General features: G+C 40.6%; 1 protein-coding gene across 3 annotated transcripts in view; it reads left to right on the forward strand.

Moving 5' to 3' along the window:
* Positions 1–16,695, forward strand: part of MYH11 (myosin heavy chain 11) — a 64,379-nt gene that overhangs the window by 46,562 nt on the left and 1,122 nt on the right. For 2 of the 3 annotated variants that reach the window (XM_076351206.1, XM_076351207.1), the window contains 20 exons: positions 7–138; positions 430–636; positions 1,014–1,151; positions 1,812–1,935; positions 2,384–2,555; positions 3,138–3,350; positions 3,495–3,639; positions 3,728–3,934; positions 6,047–6,151; positions 6,254–6,406; positions 6,838–7,086; positions 7,347–7,559; positions 8,261–8,473; positions 9,153–9,314; positions 10,081–10,209; positions 10,772–10,860; positions 11,094–11,217; positions 11,378–11,586; positions 12,149–12,257; positions 12,854–13,026. In XM_076351206.1, the coding sequence (XP_076207321.1) occupies positions 7–138; positions 430–636; positions 1,014–1,151; positions 1,812–1,935; positions 2,384–2,555; positions 3,138–3,350; positions 3,495–3,639; positions 3,728–3,934; positions 6,047–6,151; positions 6,254–6,406; positions 6,838–7,086; positions 7,347–7,559; positions 8,261–8,473; positions 9,153–9,314; positions 10,081–10,209; positions 10,772–10,860; positions 11,094–11,217; positions 11,378–11,586; positions 12,149–12,257; positions 12,854–13,026 (3,266 nt within the window). Of the gene's footprint in view, positions 1–6; positions 139–429; positions 637–1,013; positions 1,152–1,811; positions 1,936–2,383; positions 2,556–3,137; positions 3,351–3,494; positions 3,640–3,727; positions 3,935–6,046; positions 6,152–6,253; positions 6,407–6,837; positions 7,087–7,346; positions 7,560–8,260; positions 8,474–9,152; positions 9,315–10,080; positions 10,210–10,771; positions 10,861–11,093; positions 11,218–11,377; positions 11,587–12,148; positions 12,258–12,853; positions 13,027–14,160; positions 14,193–16,695 lie in introns of all 3 variants that reach the window. The other variant, XM_076351208.1, reaches the window with a different exon arrangement.

The following is a 16,695-nucleotide window of genomic DNA, read 5'->3' on the forward strand; positions in this document are numbered from 1 at the left end:
TTTCAGGTGAAACCACTGCTGCAAGTCACCCGCCAAGAGGAAGAAATGCAGGCCAAGGATGAAGAACTACAAAAAACTAAAGAAAGACAGCAAAAAGCAGAGAGTGAATTGAAGGAGCTGGAACTGAAACACACACAGGTGATTTACAGCTCTGAGCCTCTGGGAAATGCTAGCCGTTCTTTCACCATTTCTAGAAGCTATTACGATAAAGGTGTCTTTTTTCTTTGTACTCATGATTGTATTTACAGCAACGGTCCAGAACAAAAGTTCAGTGCAGACAAACTCCCAGTTACTTCAGTAGAGGCCTAACGTCCACACAAGAACCTGTGGTAGAGCTGCCTGCCTGTACACTAGGACTATCTAGTAAAAAGACACAGTGGGGCAATTTGCAGCCCAAGTCTTAACTTCCTATCCATTTTATTTGTGTAGCTTTGTGAAGAGAAGAACCTCCTTCAGGAACAGCTTCAGGCAGAAACTGAACTGTATGCTGAAGCGGAAGAGATGAGGGTCCGTTTAGCTGCTAAGAAACAAGAGCTGGAAGAGATTCTGCACGAGATGGAAGCCAGAATTGAGGAAGAGGAGGAGCGCAGCCAGCAGTTGCAAGCAGAAAAGAAAAAGATGCAACAACAAATGCTGGTAAGGAAGCATAAGTGACAAATACAGACAATAACTTGTATCTCAGAGAAAAAATGGAGACTGGCAAACCTCAGATCCTATGAAAGCGCTTGCTATGCAGCCCTCTGTAGAATATGTGTCTGTGCCACTGAAGTAAGAACAATGAATTGATGCTCTTTCCTCCAGAGTTCTCTTCTTCCCCATCTCAATTTTAAATAATCTTTTCTCTAAAAAATTATTTTAACAAATCTTTCCTTCTAAATCACCAAGCATTACAGATTGTCTAGTTCTTAATAAAAACAACAAAGTCTACAACATACCCCACAACATTTCCTATAATCTAAGCAGTATTTTATTTCCAGCATTCATGTTTTGTGGCTTTCTTTTTCCCCTTAAAGGACCTTGAGGAACAGCTGGAAGAAGAAGAAGCTGCAAGGCAGAAACTGCAACTTGAAAAAGTAACAGCAGATGGCAAGATAAAGAAAATGGAAGATGATATTCTCATAATGGAAGATCAGAATAACAAGCTAACCAAGGTAGGCATTGTGGGTCCATTTTCTTATTTTGTGAAAATAGTGCAAAATGAGAGAAAACCTTCTCTTCCACTAGAACAACAGGAATACTCTTGACTATGTAGTCTCATGGGTGTACAGATTCACCAGACCGTCAGTCCAGCCTCTATCGAACAAGTTTCTGATAATTTTTCCACGCTCATTTAAACAATTCAAAATTGTGTAAAACTACTGGTTTTGAGGTCTGTTGTGGTAACAATATCTTCAAGCAAAATACCCACAGCAGTCAAGCACAATCAGTGGAAGACTTGTCTTCTTGGCCCCAAGCAGAGTAAATAATTCTCTTGGTTTTCAACTAATTTCAGCCAAACTTCATGATTAAAACTGGAAGTAAGCATGTGTTCCAGTACTTTTTGAAAGGTGATGCTCCTCTGAACTGGGCCCTGTACTTACCAGCCATTAGAGTGAGTACAAGATTCTAAAAGCAGCAGATTAGAGAATATGGAAGTCGTAGGCACCACTCCTCAGCTCCTCTGTAATTGACAAATTGAAATGTATCACTACAATCTCAAGAAATACAGCATAAAAAGACATTATCTTGGACATTTTTAGTTGGCAAAGAGTTGATTCATGATCACCAACAACAGGTGCTTTTGTTAACAGAAGTATTTTATTTTTCTTAAGGAAAGAAAACTCCTTGAGGAAAGAATAAGCGATCTAACAACAAATCTTGCAGAAGAAGAAGAAAAAGCCAAAAATCTTACAAAGCTGAAAAACAAACATGAATCTATGATTTCAGAACTCGAAGGTAACATGAACAAAAGTGGTTTATATCACATTTTTTGCCTTGGCATACAACAAAAAAAGACAAACAGGATCTGGAGAGAACTTCTAAAAAATTTATGAGGTGCTTGCCAAATTTATTATGCTGAAGCCATTTTGTGCGGGAGAATCACCAACACCCCAGGGTGCATAAACCACAGATACCTTTTTTTTAATATACAAAAGAGTAGAGGAGAGAAAATTGGGAAAAAATTAATGCTTCTTCTGGAGAAAGATAAATAAATGATTCTTTGGGGTAGCTAGAACTAAGTGATGACAGGAAGGTATTGCATGTTGCTTCAGAAATGCAGTAACTTGTAGTTAAATGTATGGCCTCACTGGAGGCCAGAACACTTTTTTTGCCTAAGTTCAAGATCAGATTAAGGACTCCTTGCACTAACGCACTCCCATGACCAAAATCCTTACTTTTTCAGTGCGACTGAAGAAAGAAGAGAAGAGCAGACAAGAACTGGAGAAAATTAAGAGGAAGTTGGAAGGGGAGTCGGGTGATCTACATGAGCAAATCGCAGAGCTCCAGGCACAAATTGCTGAGCTGAAGGCACAATTAGCCAAGAAGGAGGAAGAGCTGCAGGCTGCTCTAGCCAGGTATTCACTCCTGAACCTGCACACAGGTTGAAAACCCAGGCTGGAACATGTGTCTCCCTTTCCCAGACACTGAAATGCTGCAGCCATGAATCTCATCTCTCAGTTACATCCTCCCTGCATGCTTTCCCCATTTTCCAAATTTCCTTTTGCAAAAAATAATTATAATATTGTTTGCCCATAGACACATAATCTTACCTCCAAATATCAATGAAAACTCTTCCCAATGGCATTGGCAGTGCTGTCAAGTAAAGAATGAAACGTAACAACATACTTCATAGGCAAAAGAGAGAAATTACTTAAGAGTCTGACCTTGATCCATTCCAGAGTCTCAGTAGGTTTTCTGTATAAATTTAAGAGGGACAACACTCAACCAAAAACTTTTGCTGAATCGGCTGATCAGCATCTCCAGGCATTGTGTCCTGATAAATTACAGCTGAGAGATCCTTTTTGCGTCAGTCCTCCCTCCTTCTTTGGTACTTCCTTGCACAGAGCCTATAAACCTTTAAATTCTGTATACTGATTTCCTCAAAGTGAAATGATTTTTTTTTTTTAAATATATAAAGTGAAATACTCTCTTTTCAGGCTTGAAGATGAAACTAGTCAGAAGAACAATGCCCTCAAGAAGATCCGTGAATTGGAATCTCACATCTCTGATCTCCAGGAAGACTTGGAGTCTGAGAGAGCTGCAAGAAACAAAGCAGAAAAACAGAAGAGAGACCTAGGTGAAGAGCTGGAGGCTCTTAAGACAGAGCTTGAGGATACTTTGGATACCACAGCCACCCAGCAAGAGCTCAGGTATGGAGACGTAGCACATGGGCCAAAAATAAATGTCACCAAGCTCAGTACAATACTGTCTAGTAACTGTGCAGTAGTGCTATTTTCCCAGTGACAGGAACACTCTTACCTGCTGCTGCTCCATTTATGTGTGTTACCTTCCAGAGCAAAGCGTGAACAGGAAGTCACAGTGCTGAAGAGAGCTCTGGAGGAAGAGACTCGAACTCATGAAGCCCAGGTCCAGGAGATGAGGCAAAAGCACACTCAAGCTGTGGAAGAGCTAACAGAGCAGCTGGAACAATTTAAACGGGTAAACAGAAAACCATCTTATTGAAAACTATCCACTAGATAACATGGCTTCCTTTTATAGATCATCTTTCTTCACTTAATGATTGTAGGCTAAAGCAAACTTGGATAAGACCAAACAGACACTGGAGAAAGACAACGCTGATCTGGTTAATGAAGTCAGGAGCCTGAATCAGGCCAAACAAGATGTGGAGCACAAAAAGAAGAAGCTGGAAGTACAGCTGCAAGAGTTACAATCCAAATACACTGATGGAGAGCGTGTTCGGACAGAACTCAATGAAAAAGTTCATAAGTTACAGGTAGGAAGGAGTTTGACCTTTTGATGTGACACCTTGGGCTTGAGAAGACCAGTTTATACTGTTCTGTGAGGGTATATCTGGAGGAATCCTGGCCCTGTTGACTTCAGCTGAAATACTCATTTTTTTGTAATCTGTAGGGTTCCTACCTTGAACTCCTACCTCAATTATCACACAGTTAAACAATTACAACCACTCTGTCTCATAGAGTGAGAGCTTTTAGTCTCACCATCCCTGTGCACACATTGCAGTCTGTAATGCCAGCACTGGTTCAGTAACCGTGCTGCATGTTTTACAGAGTTTCTTTCTGTTCATTCATTTTTGGGTGGTGGGGAACATTGATAGGAATGTGGCTTCTGGAAATGGATTAAACAGCTATTAAACACATAATATGTGCTCAGAAAAAATGACAACGAAATGAGAATGCTCACTTATCTATGATTTAGTGCCTAATAAGAAATAACTAAAGATAATTTAAAATGGTTCTTTCGTAGATGTTCAAATGTCCAGCAATACTAATCAAGCTTATTGTTACAACTTTGTTCATGGCAGCAGTAAGCTTTTCTTTATTATTTTAAGTTAGTAGATAAGTAAGAAAATATAATCAAAATGCATCAACTTCTGTCAAAATTGGGAAGAGGGAGGAAAACCCACAAAAATCCCCATTCCCCTTTGCAATTCATTGAAAGGAATATACTAGTATTGCCTTACGAATATGACTAGGTTTTGATATATAGTAATAAAATACTAAGGTAAACTAGACAAAAATGGCATTAGACCTTGGGGGTCTTAATACACGGGTCACAAAGATGACACGTGCAGACACTGCAGAGTTTGTGTGTAGGATTTAGTTCCACAGGACTTAAATCCCACATATTGTCCAGAAAACTTAAGGCAAAATTGTGAATTCCAGTTAAGCTAGAAACACTGTTGGTGTTTGAGGTGACCCAGAAGCATAGGAGCAGATTCAGGTCCTGTTCAAAGTTAAGATTTCATAGAATCATAGAATCATTAAGGTTGGAAAAGACCTCTAAGATCATCGAGTCCAACCGTCAACCCAACACCACCATGCCCACTAAACCATGTCCCTAAGCGCCTCATCTATACGTCTTGTAAATACTTCCAGGGATGGGGACTCAACCACTTCCCTGGGCAGCCTCTTCCAATGTTTAACCACTCTTTCAGTAAAGAAATTTTTCCTCATGTCCAATCTAAACCTCCCCTGGCACAACTTGAGGCCATTTCCTCTCGTCCTATCGCTTGTTACTTGGGAGAAGAGACCGACACCCACCTCGCTACAACCTCCTCTCAGGTAGTTGTAGAGAGCGATGAGGTCTCCCCTCAGCCTCCTTTTCTCCAGGCTAAACAACCCCAGTTCCCTCAGCCGCTCCTCATAAGACTTGTGCTCCAGAGCCCTCACCAGCCTCGTTGCCCTTCTCTGGACACGCTCCAGCACCTCAACGTCCTTCTTGTAGTGAGGGGCCCAAAACTGAACACAGTGTTCGAGGTGCGGCCTCACCAGTGCCCAGTACAGGGGCACGATCACTTCTCTACTCCTGCTGGCCACACTAGTTCTGATACAGGCCAGGATGCTACTGGCCTTCTTGGCCACCTGGGCACACTGCCGGCTCATGTTCAGCCAGCTGTCAACCAGCACCCCCAGGTCCTTTTCCAACAGGCAGCTTTCCAGCCACTCTTCCCCAAGCCTGTAGCGCTGCATGGGGTTGTTGTGGCCGACGTGCAGGACCCGGCACTTCCCCTTGTTGAATCTCATACAGTTGGCCTCAGCCCATCGATCCAGCCTGCCCAGGTCCCTCTGCAGAGCCTTCCTACCCTCGAGCAGATCAACACTCCCACCCAACTTGGTGTCGTCTGCAAACTTACTGAGGGTGCACTCGATCCCCTCATCCAGATCATTGATAAAGATATTGAACAAGACCGGCCCCAAAACTGAGCCCTGGGGAACACCGCTCGTGACTGGCCACCAACTGGATTTAACTCCATTCACTCCATTCACCAGCTTCATTCAATTTCAATCTAGAGCAAACTAAAGTTTGGAGGAGGATTTTGAAGTTGTGCAAAATAACTGAGTTTATTCACTGTGGTGTCTCATAGGTTGAGGTTGAAAATGTTACGGGTTTGCTCAACGAAGCAGAAAGCAAGACAATCAAATTGACCAAAGATGTTGCAACCTTAGGATCTCAGCTACAAGATACACAGGTAAACTTGCATCCAGTAACAGCTCACCTACAATATTTATAAAATGCACTATAAAAAGACCTAAACTAATGACTGTATTGCTGATTGATGTGGTGACTCTAGGAGCTGCTTCAGGAAGAAACGCGGCAGAAGCTAAATGTGTCTACCAAGCTTCGTCAGTTGGAGGATGAAAAGAACAGCTTGCAAGAGCAGTTGGATGAAGAATTAGAAGCAAAACAAAATCTGGAGAGACACATTTCAACACTGACAATACAGGTATCAGTGCCATAGCTAAATCACTAGCTCCATCACTGAAAGTTTTGTCAGTAATTCCAGAGGTTTCAGATCTGTAGGACTATCCTGGCACAGCACACAGACCTTCAGGGAACTAGTACTGTTCGCCCAGATAGCATCAGTGAAGCTCCACAATGAAGCCAGCAGTCTCCCTCTTCTTTAAAGTGTGATCTCTAGGACAGGTACAAATGCAAGGTAGCTCCCAAGATAGTCTTGCACACTAGGCCTGTAAGTGCATACTAGGTCTGTGGTCTGCCTCATTTTATGAAGGCTGGATGATGGGTAACTGGTCACTAGCTTCACATGGGTCAAATTAGATAAGATTTCTGGGTCTTGGTTGTCTCTTGGCCATCTTCTCTGCCAAGCTTTGTTGTCACTGCTATAAAGATTTGTCCTCTGAATTCAAATTTCAGCTCTCTGACTCTAAGAAGAAGCTACAGGAATATTGCAGCACAATAGAAACCATGGAAGAAGGCAAAAAGAAACTTCAGAAGGAAATTGAATGTCTCACACAACAGTTTGAGGAAAAGGCTGCTTCTTACGACAAACTGGAAAAAACCAAGAACAGACTCCAGCAGGAGCTGGATGATCTGGTGGTAGACTTAGACAACCAGCGTCAGCTGGTCTCCAACCTGGAGAAGAAACAGAAGAAGTTTGATCAGGTATAGATTTAAGATTCTCCCTTGCTGTGTTATCACCTAACTTCTCTGGAACTCACAGAGACTCCACTGGTTTAGTGAAAGATAAAGCAGGGACAAAAAATAAACTAAAATTTAATTATGCATACACTGGTTAATTTTGTATTTATATACATTTATCAAAAAGCAGAGATTTTCTCTGTCATTAACAACTGGCAAGACCATTGCAATAGAAAAAAATCCTCTTACTAATTACTTCCTGTATTAACACTACCTTTTTACAGATGCTAGCTGAAGAGAAAAGCATCTCTTCAAAATATGCAGATGAAAGGGACAGAGCAGAAGCTGAAGCTAGAGAAAAAGAAACAAAGGCTTTGTCATTGGCCCGAGCACTTGAAGAGGCTTTGGAAGCCAAAGAAGAACTGGAGAGAACGAACAAAATGTTGAAAGCTGAAATGGAAGATCTTGTTAGCTCCAAAGATGATGTTGGCAAGAATGTAAGTTTTGGGCTTAGAACAATTTCCACAACAATAACTTAAAATAGCAGCTAACGAAGAGATCACTGCTTTCAGTGTGGGAAATTCTTGGTAGCACACAAATCCATTCAGCAAATCAGATATTTCATACAGAATTCAACGGTTATTCCATTTGTGCCCAAACTTTCAAGAGACTTGGCGAAGTAACTGTAAGCCATCTTTATTTTTAACATGACTTCAAGCATGAAGATGATTCTTATTGATTCTAAGACTGAAAAAACATTAAAAAGATTCTAAATAATTCACTAGTTTATTAAGCAGCTTTGAAGTTGTAAACTCCACAAATCTGATTTTATTAGTTATATTTGACTTTGCCACCAGCCTAACATTTACTTGCATAGCTGCAGCGAATTGCCACTGATGCATTGCCAATCACTTCTTTTATTACAGTGATATGATAATACTACTTCTAATACTAAATAAATTCAATTATGATACTTGACTAGATTAAAAATGAAAGTTTGGGATAAAGAGAATCTCAGGTTATTTTAAGACAGATTTGCAAGTGTACAAAAAATTTATTTACCATTTTCAGTGCAAATTAGTTCATTCATTTTCCACAGCTGATATTTTCAAATGTGGCCTCTACTGCAGGTAGACTGTTTAACTAGAATTATTTTTATTTCTTATAACAAGTCTATTAAATTCCCATTGCTTGAAAGGTCCATGAATTGGAGAAATCTAAACGGATCCTCGAACAGCAAGTAGAAGAGATGAAGACACAATTAGAAGAGCTAGAGGATGAGCTACAGGCTGCTGAAGATGCCAAACTCAGGTTGGAGGTTAATATGCAGGCCCTGAAAGGCCAGTTTGAGAGAGATTTACAAGCCAGAGATGAACAGAATGAGGAGAAGAGAAGACAACTCCTTAAACAGGTACTATTCCCTATTATTGCCTTTGTAAATATCTAACCAAGCCAGCTGAAAGTCCCCAGCCTCATGCCATTATTAAAAGCACCTTACTATAATGAGAAGAAAACATTATATTGCCTTGTGCTTGGCAAATTAAAAAAAAAAAAAGTAGGTTATTGTACTAAAAAAGGCACAAAACTGCTAACAGTTTTTTTCCCATTTCAGTAGCATGTGCACAATTGCCAACAGATGTAAGAATTTAACACTACAACCAAAATAGTATAGAACATATGAGTTGTTGTTTCTGACACAGTCAGAAGAACCTTCCCTATATTCTCAGTGCAAGTGAAAAAAGACAGCTTCCAATATATCTGCCTTCCCAAGGTACACTGAATGGATACAAAAGCATTGGAAATGAAAAGAGACAGGACAGAGCCTATTTGTACAGTAGTGTGGTGACAGCAAGGACAACTACTGCAGTCGTCATCTTGTAATATACATATTTCCATGAATACAGAACCCAAATTGCTGACTCCTTTCAAGAATCTTCAATTTTTGGACAAAATGGAAACATATTTTAACTGCCAGGGAAATCACAATTAATAGAGTTATAGGGGGCTGTATACATTATTCAGACATACACAGAGTGTTTAAGAGTGCTCAAGGACTTTCCTAAACTTAAGTTGTTTTCTTTAATGATCAGCTCCATGAATATGAAACAGAACTGGAAGATGAGCGGAAGCAACGTGCCCTGGCAGCTGCAGCCAAAAAGAAGCTGGAGATTGATGTTAAAGATCTAGAAAGCCAAGCTGATTCTGCTAATAAAGCTCGGGAAGAAGCCATCAAACAACTTCGCAAATTACAGGTATGTAATCCCACAAATATAGTTTTTCCCACTGCTGACTTTTGTACAGCCACAATATGAAAGTTAGGTGACACCTGTGAACTTGATGCCTGTTACACGTGATTGGTTAGAGGGGGAGTTTTAGCTAGACTCGCAGATTCAAGGGTCTGTACCGTAATGCTCAGTTTGAATGACAATGGAAAACTTCACATGACAAACCATGAAAATCTTAATTTTCATCATTGCAGAGAGCTTCCAAAATTCTCTGGCCCACACACATCTGCTATTGACTTGCCCACATGAAGGAAAACAAAGATTTCCATGTAGAGAAAGGGCTACATGATAAAATCTAATACAGGGCTTCAATCCTGGTTCTAACACTTGACTCGAAAGCATAAAAGACTGTTTAGAAATCATGTTGTCTCTGAATTAGCATTTTCCTATTTATACTGTAAGTCTCCATATCAACTGTTCTGTCATATGCTGACAGCAAAACAACAAAAAGGGATGTATCGGAAAGATTAAGACTGCGCTTACGCTCAAATATTCAGAGGAAATAAGGACAATAGGCATTACAAAAGCCACAGTGTGCAGGTGGAAGCATCGCTCCTCTTGGAATAGCATTTCAGACCTTTCCAACATGTGCTAGCTGACCTCTCCAGAAAATATAATTCAAGCAGGCATTATGACTATGTAAATGTCTGTGTTCTATTCTGTCCAAATTTCTTTCCACTGAAACTGTAATAAAGCCAGACAAAAACAAGTCTCTGTTATTCTTTTCAACAAGGCTCAGATGAAGGACTACCAACGAGAGCTGGATGATGCACGGGCTGCCAGAGAAGAAATATTTGCTACAGCCAGAGAAAATGAGAAGAAAGCAAAGGGCCTGGAAGCAGAACTCATCCAGCTTCAAGAGGTAAAGTGGGAAACTTAGAGCAGTATGAAGCAGACTACACCTGACCTTCAGTAGCAAAAGAGAACTGCAATGAAATAATACAATAGCTATCGGGGGTGGAAAGCTATAAGCAGCACTTGTTACAAGTTCCACGTGCTCTATGCGCTCCACTAAAGTTGTTGGATCTACATCTGAGCATAGCCAGATTAAGCTGAAAAAAATCACCTTGGAGGAAGGCACTGTTCACCAGTCTTAAAGGGAAATTAACTGTATGCTCTAACATAAATTGTTTTCAATAGCTATAAATCCTGAAGTCTTGTTAGTGCTATTATTCCTATGTGTATTAAATGGCAATCTTGTGACTAAAACCAGTAAAATAGAAACCAGGTGACAGGCTGGATAAAGTGTATTTCATTGTACTTCCCTAGGATTTATGATATGACAAGAATTTATTCTGTTAACAAAACAACCTATCTTTTACCAGTTTTAGAAAGTTTACAGTCCTGCGTATCATGCTATAACTGTTTGTCTGAATGCTTACTTGCTCATTTCTTTACTATGCTGCCTTTTTCTTTTCTCCTAGGATCTGGCTGCTGCAGAAAGAGCTCGCAAACAAGCAGATCTGGAGAAAGAAGAGATGGCAGAAGAACTTGCAAGCGCTACTTCTGGAAGGTAGGAATAGACTGGATTACTCACAAGGCTGTAAACATGCTGCTGAACATTGCATGGCTGCCAAGAGAAGTTCCTCTCCCAACAGCCACCTGGTCTTGACAATACAACATGCACACATACGACTATTTTCATTGAAATATCTAGTTCTCTTTTCTTGGCAGTTCATAATAGTTTCAGACACATACAACTGGTCAGAGCCATAACTACACATTTATTAAACTTTAAACATACAGGACAAGCCTTCAGGATGAGAAACGGCGCCTGGAGGCAAGAATTGCCCAACTGGAGGAAGAGCTAGAAGAGGAGCAAAGCAACATAGAGGCAATGGGTGATCGCATGAGGAAAGCAGTACAGCAGGTAGAGCTCATTTCAGCACGTGTCACTTTCTGTTCGTATGCCAGCGAAAGCTGTTTGTGGTTCTGAATAAATATTTGGAGAATTGCCACCCCAAATTGCCACCTGCCATTTCTCTGAAAGCACGCAACACTTTTGACAGCATCCATTCTCACCCTTGCAGGCAGAGCAGCTGAACAATGAGCTGGCAACAGAGCGCTCAACTGCACAGAAGAATGAAAATGCTCGGCAGCAACTGGAGAGGCAGAACAAAGAGCTGAAGAGTAAGCTGCAGGAGATGGAGGGAGCTGTGAAGTCCAAATTCAGAACTACAATTGCTGCTCTGGAGGCCAAAATTGCTTCTCTTGAAGAGCAATTGGAACAGGAAGCCAGGTACTGGTCTCCCAGAGGGCACAGCTGTCCGTTTATTGTTCCAGTTAATGAGATAGAAAGTAAACAAAGGCATACAAGATTTGTGTCATCAGGCTCTCAGTGCCATTAAGGCTTGGTAAAGTCTCTCTCTCACTTAACATTTCTTGGATATATGGCCAGTAACTGGAGTTTTTACAGGTTCTGATTAAGAACCATGTTATTGCTGAGAAGTTCTACTGGTATCAAAGGCAAGGATTCGCTCCCTTACGTTTTAGAGTAACTGCCCGATGACCCTGCCAAGTTAATTGCCATAACACATTGTGCCATTTGTAGGATTATTTCCTGAGGAAATCACCTCATGTTTTAGAGCAGATCTCCTGGAGCTCCTCTAGCATACAGCAAAGATGCATACTTGTTTTGATCAGAAGAACACGACCTTTAAGTTTTGCTTAGAATTCACCTGTTAAATTCAGTAAGGCCGTTAACATATAGGTCCTTGGTGCCAGTTTCATGAGCAACATGCCTGAGGCAGGTGAAGACTACAGACCTTCCACATCACCAAATGCTGCACTGTCATTTGCAGAGAGAAGCAGACTGCAGCCAAGACATTGCGCCAGAAGGACAAGAAGCTGAAGGATGCATTGCTGCAGGTGGAGGACGAGAGAAAGCAAGCGGAGCAGTACAAAGATCAGGTATGAGACTGTCATGAGGGTCTTAGTCTGGGGCATAGGCATTTTCAGATTTTACCCTAAGAAAGGAAGATTCCATGTTCTGTCCCAAAGAAATATTCCTCTAGAAAGCAGACTGTCTGCTTGGATTCTATGCTGGGAGAGCTATACAGCCCTTTGCTAAGAGACGGAACGATATAATTCTTCTTCCATGCTGAGTCAAGTGCCAAAGCACTAGTCCTTGTCAATCAGCCAGCTGCAACAGTCTGACTGCACAGTGATATGTAGGACTGTGCACAACATCCTTATTGGTATGTGAATGGAGACAACGAACACATTTTGCTTGAAAATTTTAGCTTTACCTAATGCATACCAACCCACAAGCAGAGGTAGGACTGTGCAGCAAAAGAAACAACAAGATATTGTATTCAGACACTACCTATCAGCAACATGAACTCCCACAAAGCAGTTATTTTTACATTTTTTAGATTTTAAGCTTCTATCTTTGATTCAGGCCATGTTTCAGTAAAACTCTCAAGAGGAGTATGAAATTAAAATGAGGAATGTAAAGCTATTAGATCTGTTTTGAATTAAAGCATTACTCTAAAATTTCCCTTTAGGCTGAAAAGGGCAACACACGACTCAAGCAACTGAAAAGGCAGCTGGAAGAGGCTGAGGAAGAGTCTCAGCGTATCAACGCAAACCGCAGGAAGCTGCAGAGAGAGCTGGATGAGGCTACTGAGAGTAATGAAGCCCTGGGCCGTGAGGTTGCAGCACTGAAGAGCAAGCTCAGGTAGAGGGCCCTTGTTTGGGATAGCCATTCCCACTCATTAACAGCCTTGAAATTTGGAACTAAATTAGAAGTGAAGAGGAGAAAAAAAAAAAATCTGTTCAAGTAAAGAACAGACACTGATAATGCTGCAAAGTTACTCATTCCTTGTATTAGCTTGGCAGATACAACAAAAGGCCAAAGTCAGAAGGTGAAGTGCATTTCATAGACTGCAACAGTCTCAGGATTCAGCTGAGAGATGCACAACTGTGATAACATGGCACAGGACTTACTCTTTTTCTAATCAAAACTCCTGTTGGCTTAAATAGGAACAGAATTAGGCTTGGTTGCTTTTGAAAACACCCCTTATATAACGGCTGTATCTATTTGTACAGAAGCATTCACAAAAGGGTAGAAATGCTTGTGCTTTTCACACTTTCACACATACACAACTCACACACAATGACCATAAACAGTCTTAGACAACATCACAGATGTCAAAAGGCAAAGCACATTATATGACTCTTATCCAAAAGTCTCTTTGGACTTCACCACAAAGGGATTCAGTGTCATCAGACCAAGGAAAAGATCAAAACGTCCCTTTGCATTTTCTTTTTAAAACTGACTGAGGAAAAGATAAAGCTGTAATCAGTCAGCTACATACCTGAGTTCTCCTGCACTCACTGGGTTTGAAAGTATCAACTCACTGAAATAAAGAGGCTGACTTGAATTATAAGGAAATTGCTCTATCTACATTATCACACCATAAAACTTTGCTTCCTGCCTAAACCCAGCAGTATTTCAGATGAAAGTAAAGCACCTGCCTAGTTGTGTTCTTGAAGCAGTTTGCCAGCGTGCTTACCAGTAACATGCATGAACCTTCAGATGCGGATTTACTTCAAAGTGAAGAGTTAAGGACATGGTAGCCTTTTCCATTAGCACCATCTTGGGTGGTGCACGCTCCTGGCTGTTTTGCAAAGGAGTGGCTGTGTCCAGCCCTTTTTGCATAGAATAGCATAAGGCTCATTTTTGTTTTATCTAAATGTAATATAATTGGCTGTAATGTACTTTGTTTAATTATTTAAGAGTAATCTACCTAGCTCTGATCATGACCATGTGCTTAGTATAACTGCCCGGGACTCTTTATCTCTGTTTCAGAGGGACACAGGAACCTTCGCATGACTAAGCAGGTACCATGCCTTCAACTTTGCAGCTAGCTTGTGTTGCACAAATTTCCATTTTCTTTGGCCCAAGTAAAAATTCTGTGAGGTTTCTGCAAACTGTGAAGGCTTGGATATCTTGGCATTAATTTATTTTATCAAAAGAGACAAATATTACAATAATCTAGCTACCATCAGCTGTTCATCAGTGATACATTTTCTTACAAGTAGGTTATGTACTGATGTAGACTTACCAATGTTGCATTCTCACAAGCTCTACCAACAGAGTACCTAAAACTCTGACTTTTTCTGCATGAAAATTGTCTTTTTTGCACCTCATCTTTGTGCACAGCCACAAAGATTAAATTTTTTCAAATCAATACACCATTGATTAGTAAAATTGATTAAAAGGACTAATGAATATGAAGTATCACAGCACGTCATTAGAATTTCACAGTATTTCTTACGCATATTGTAATGCTGACTCTAAGGTAAGATGCCATCTAACTCAGGTGAGATTTGGGAAGACCTTACTTGCATGTGATTTATCACACTTAGACCACACAATCACAGACAAAAAGAGAAAATCTTGCCTTTCATTACATAGCACTCTGTGCCTGTATTGCTTACGAAGAGCTATTACTTAAGCTTTTAGAGCTATTTTGCAGACATTACATTGCTTCTCTACGGTTATTAAAACACAAAGCACGGACACAGAAATTAATGTTGACACTGTAACCTAGCACAGCATTATATTACACTTTATCACATTCTCTGGAGGTAACAATACCTGCTGTTGCAAAAATTAAAGAGCTACTGCCTTGTAATATTTGTATATCTTCTATTTTACATATGCTGGATGTTGCTGTGAATACACAAATATTTAAAGATGATGTCTTGTCCTTGCATGTGCCTTTTAGTCAGCCTAATATTTCCAGTCAGACTGTTATTCAAGCGCTACTCCAGTAGCACTCTTTCAAAGGTAGATTAAATACAGAGACGCTAAGCAAACACTAATGCTTAAGGCTTGTCTGAGTTATATGCATTATTCTAAAGGTACTAATGAGAATGACCACATGAATATTATCAAATCCGTAAACCTGCTTAAGAGGAACAGATACAAAGAAAGAGTGTTTATCCACAGGGCTAATACCAGTTTAAAGAAGAATTAAGTTTATGCGTATTGCAAGTTTATGTTAGTAAGTGGATAGTGTGTGATAGGGAGTTCACTTCTTTGTAGCCAAAACTACTGCACAATTTGGTTAGACTCTTGCTGTTACTCCCCACCAGTCCCATGTTCTCTTGTAGCACTTCAGTGAATTACTGCAGCACGTAAAGAGTTATCTTACAAATGACTCGCGAGTAACTGAGTCCAGATAGCAGGAGTCCAAGGGGGTAAAGAGTTCTTCCTGGTGAAGAATGAGATCTTTATTGACAAGAATTAATGAATTTACTGACCTAACTAGAACTTTCTTGTTAAACAGTAATAACAAATATCTGCTATCATAAAATAGCAGACACTGCTGTTAGACTCTGTCAAGCACATGCCAGCATAGAAATGACATTCCTGTGTGTTCAATACATGCCATCGGCACAACAACTAAGGTTAACTAACAGCAGATCTTAAATGAAGCTTTATTATCCAGCTAATTGTTTGTTCACAATGAAGTTTAAGGGCAGAACTGTGGAAAACATACTATATGTCACATTTCCACCTTGGAAACACAGATTTGTGCCTCTGCGATAAGTTAGTCCAGCCAATGTTCCTACCCACTTCCCTTGTATGGAAGATTGAACTTTGGACTTAAATAGCTGCTTCAGAAAGGACAACACTGGCTTAGTCTTTTGCAAGGACAAGACAAGCCTTTAAATATTTATGCATGATTGCTGTACCCAAAAGTGCAGATTCAGATGTATTTAACACCAAATTAGTAATTTTGGCACAACATTCAGTTATGAATTTATTTTATTGCTTATGTCTGTGGTCTCAAGCCTTTACAAAGGTTTGCTTAATGAGGGGCAAGTGAGAGGCCATGTTACAAAACTTAAGCGTTTTGTAGCACAGTAGCAACGGAGGCCAAGAAGAGACAAACCCATCTTCTGTCTCACTTGCTCACACCTCCCCCCAAAAAATTAACCTTGAGGACCGAAGTGTCCCTGCCTTGGGCTGTGGCTATGAAATATGTGGGGATGGGAGGGAGATGGGAGAGGAAAAGGGGGTAAGATGGGAAAAAGCATTTTCTGTAAGCTCTTCTTCAAGACACTTGCACTGTTAAGTGTCAGCACCTGAGGTACAACACAGTTCCAAAGCAGCAATGGTTTCCTCTCTTCATTGGGAAAGAGATTGGAGCTACTCACAACCTAGGATGCCATACACATCAAAGCACCTGTGGTGCTCTGACCAACACAGCCTTTGCAGAGAGGGACTGTGGGCTCAAAAATGCCTGCTGACGTTCACAGCACTGCTACCAGTCCCAGGTCTCGTGGGCCTTTAGTAACTGGTGGGCTTATTCAGACTGCAGGTCAGAAATTC

The sequence above is a fragment of the Aptenodytes patagonicus genome, chromosome 13 (assembly GCF_965638725.1).
Source record: "Aptenodytes patagonicus chromosome 13, bAptPat1.pri.cur, whole genome shotgun sequence".
NCBI lineage: Eukaryota > Metazoa > Chordata > Aves > Sphenisciformes > Spheniscidae > Aptenodytes > Aptenodytes patagonicus.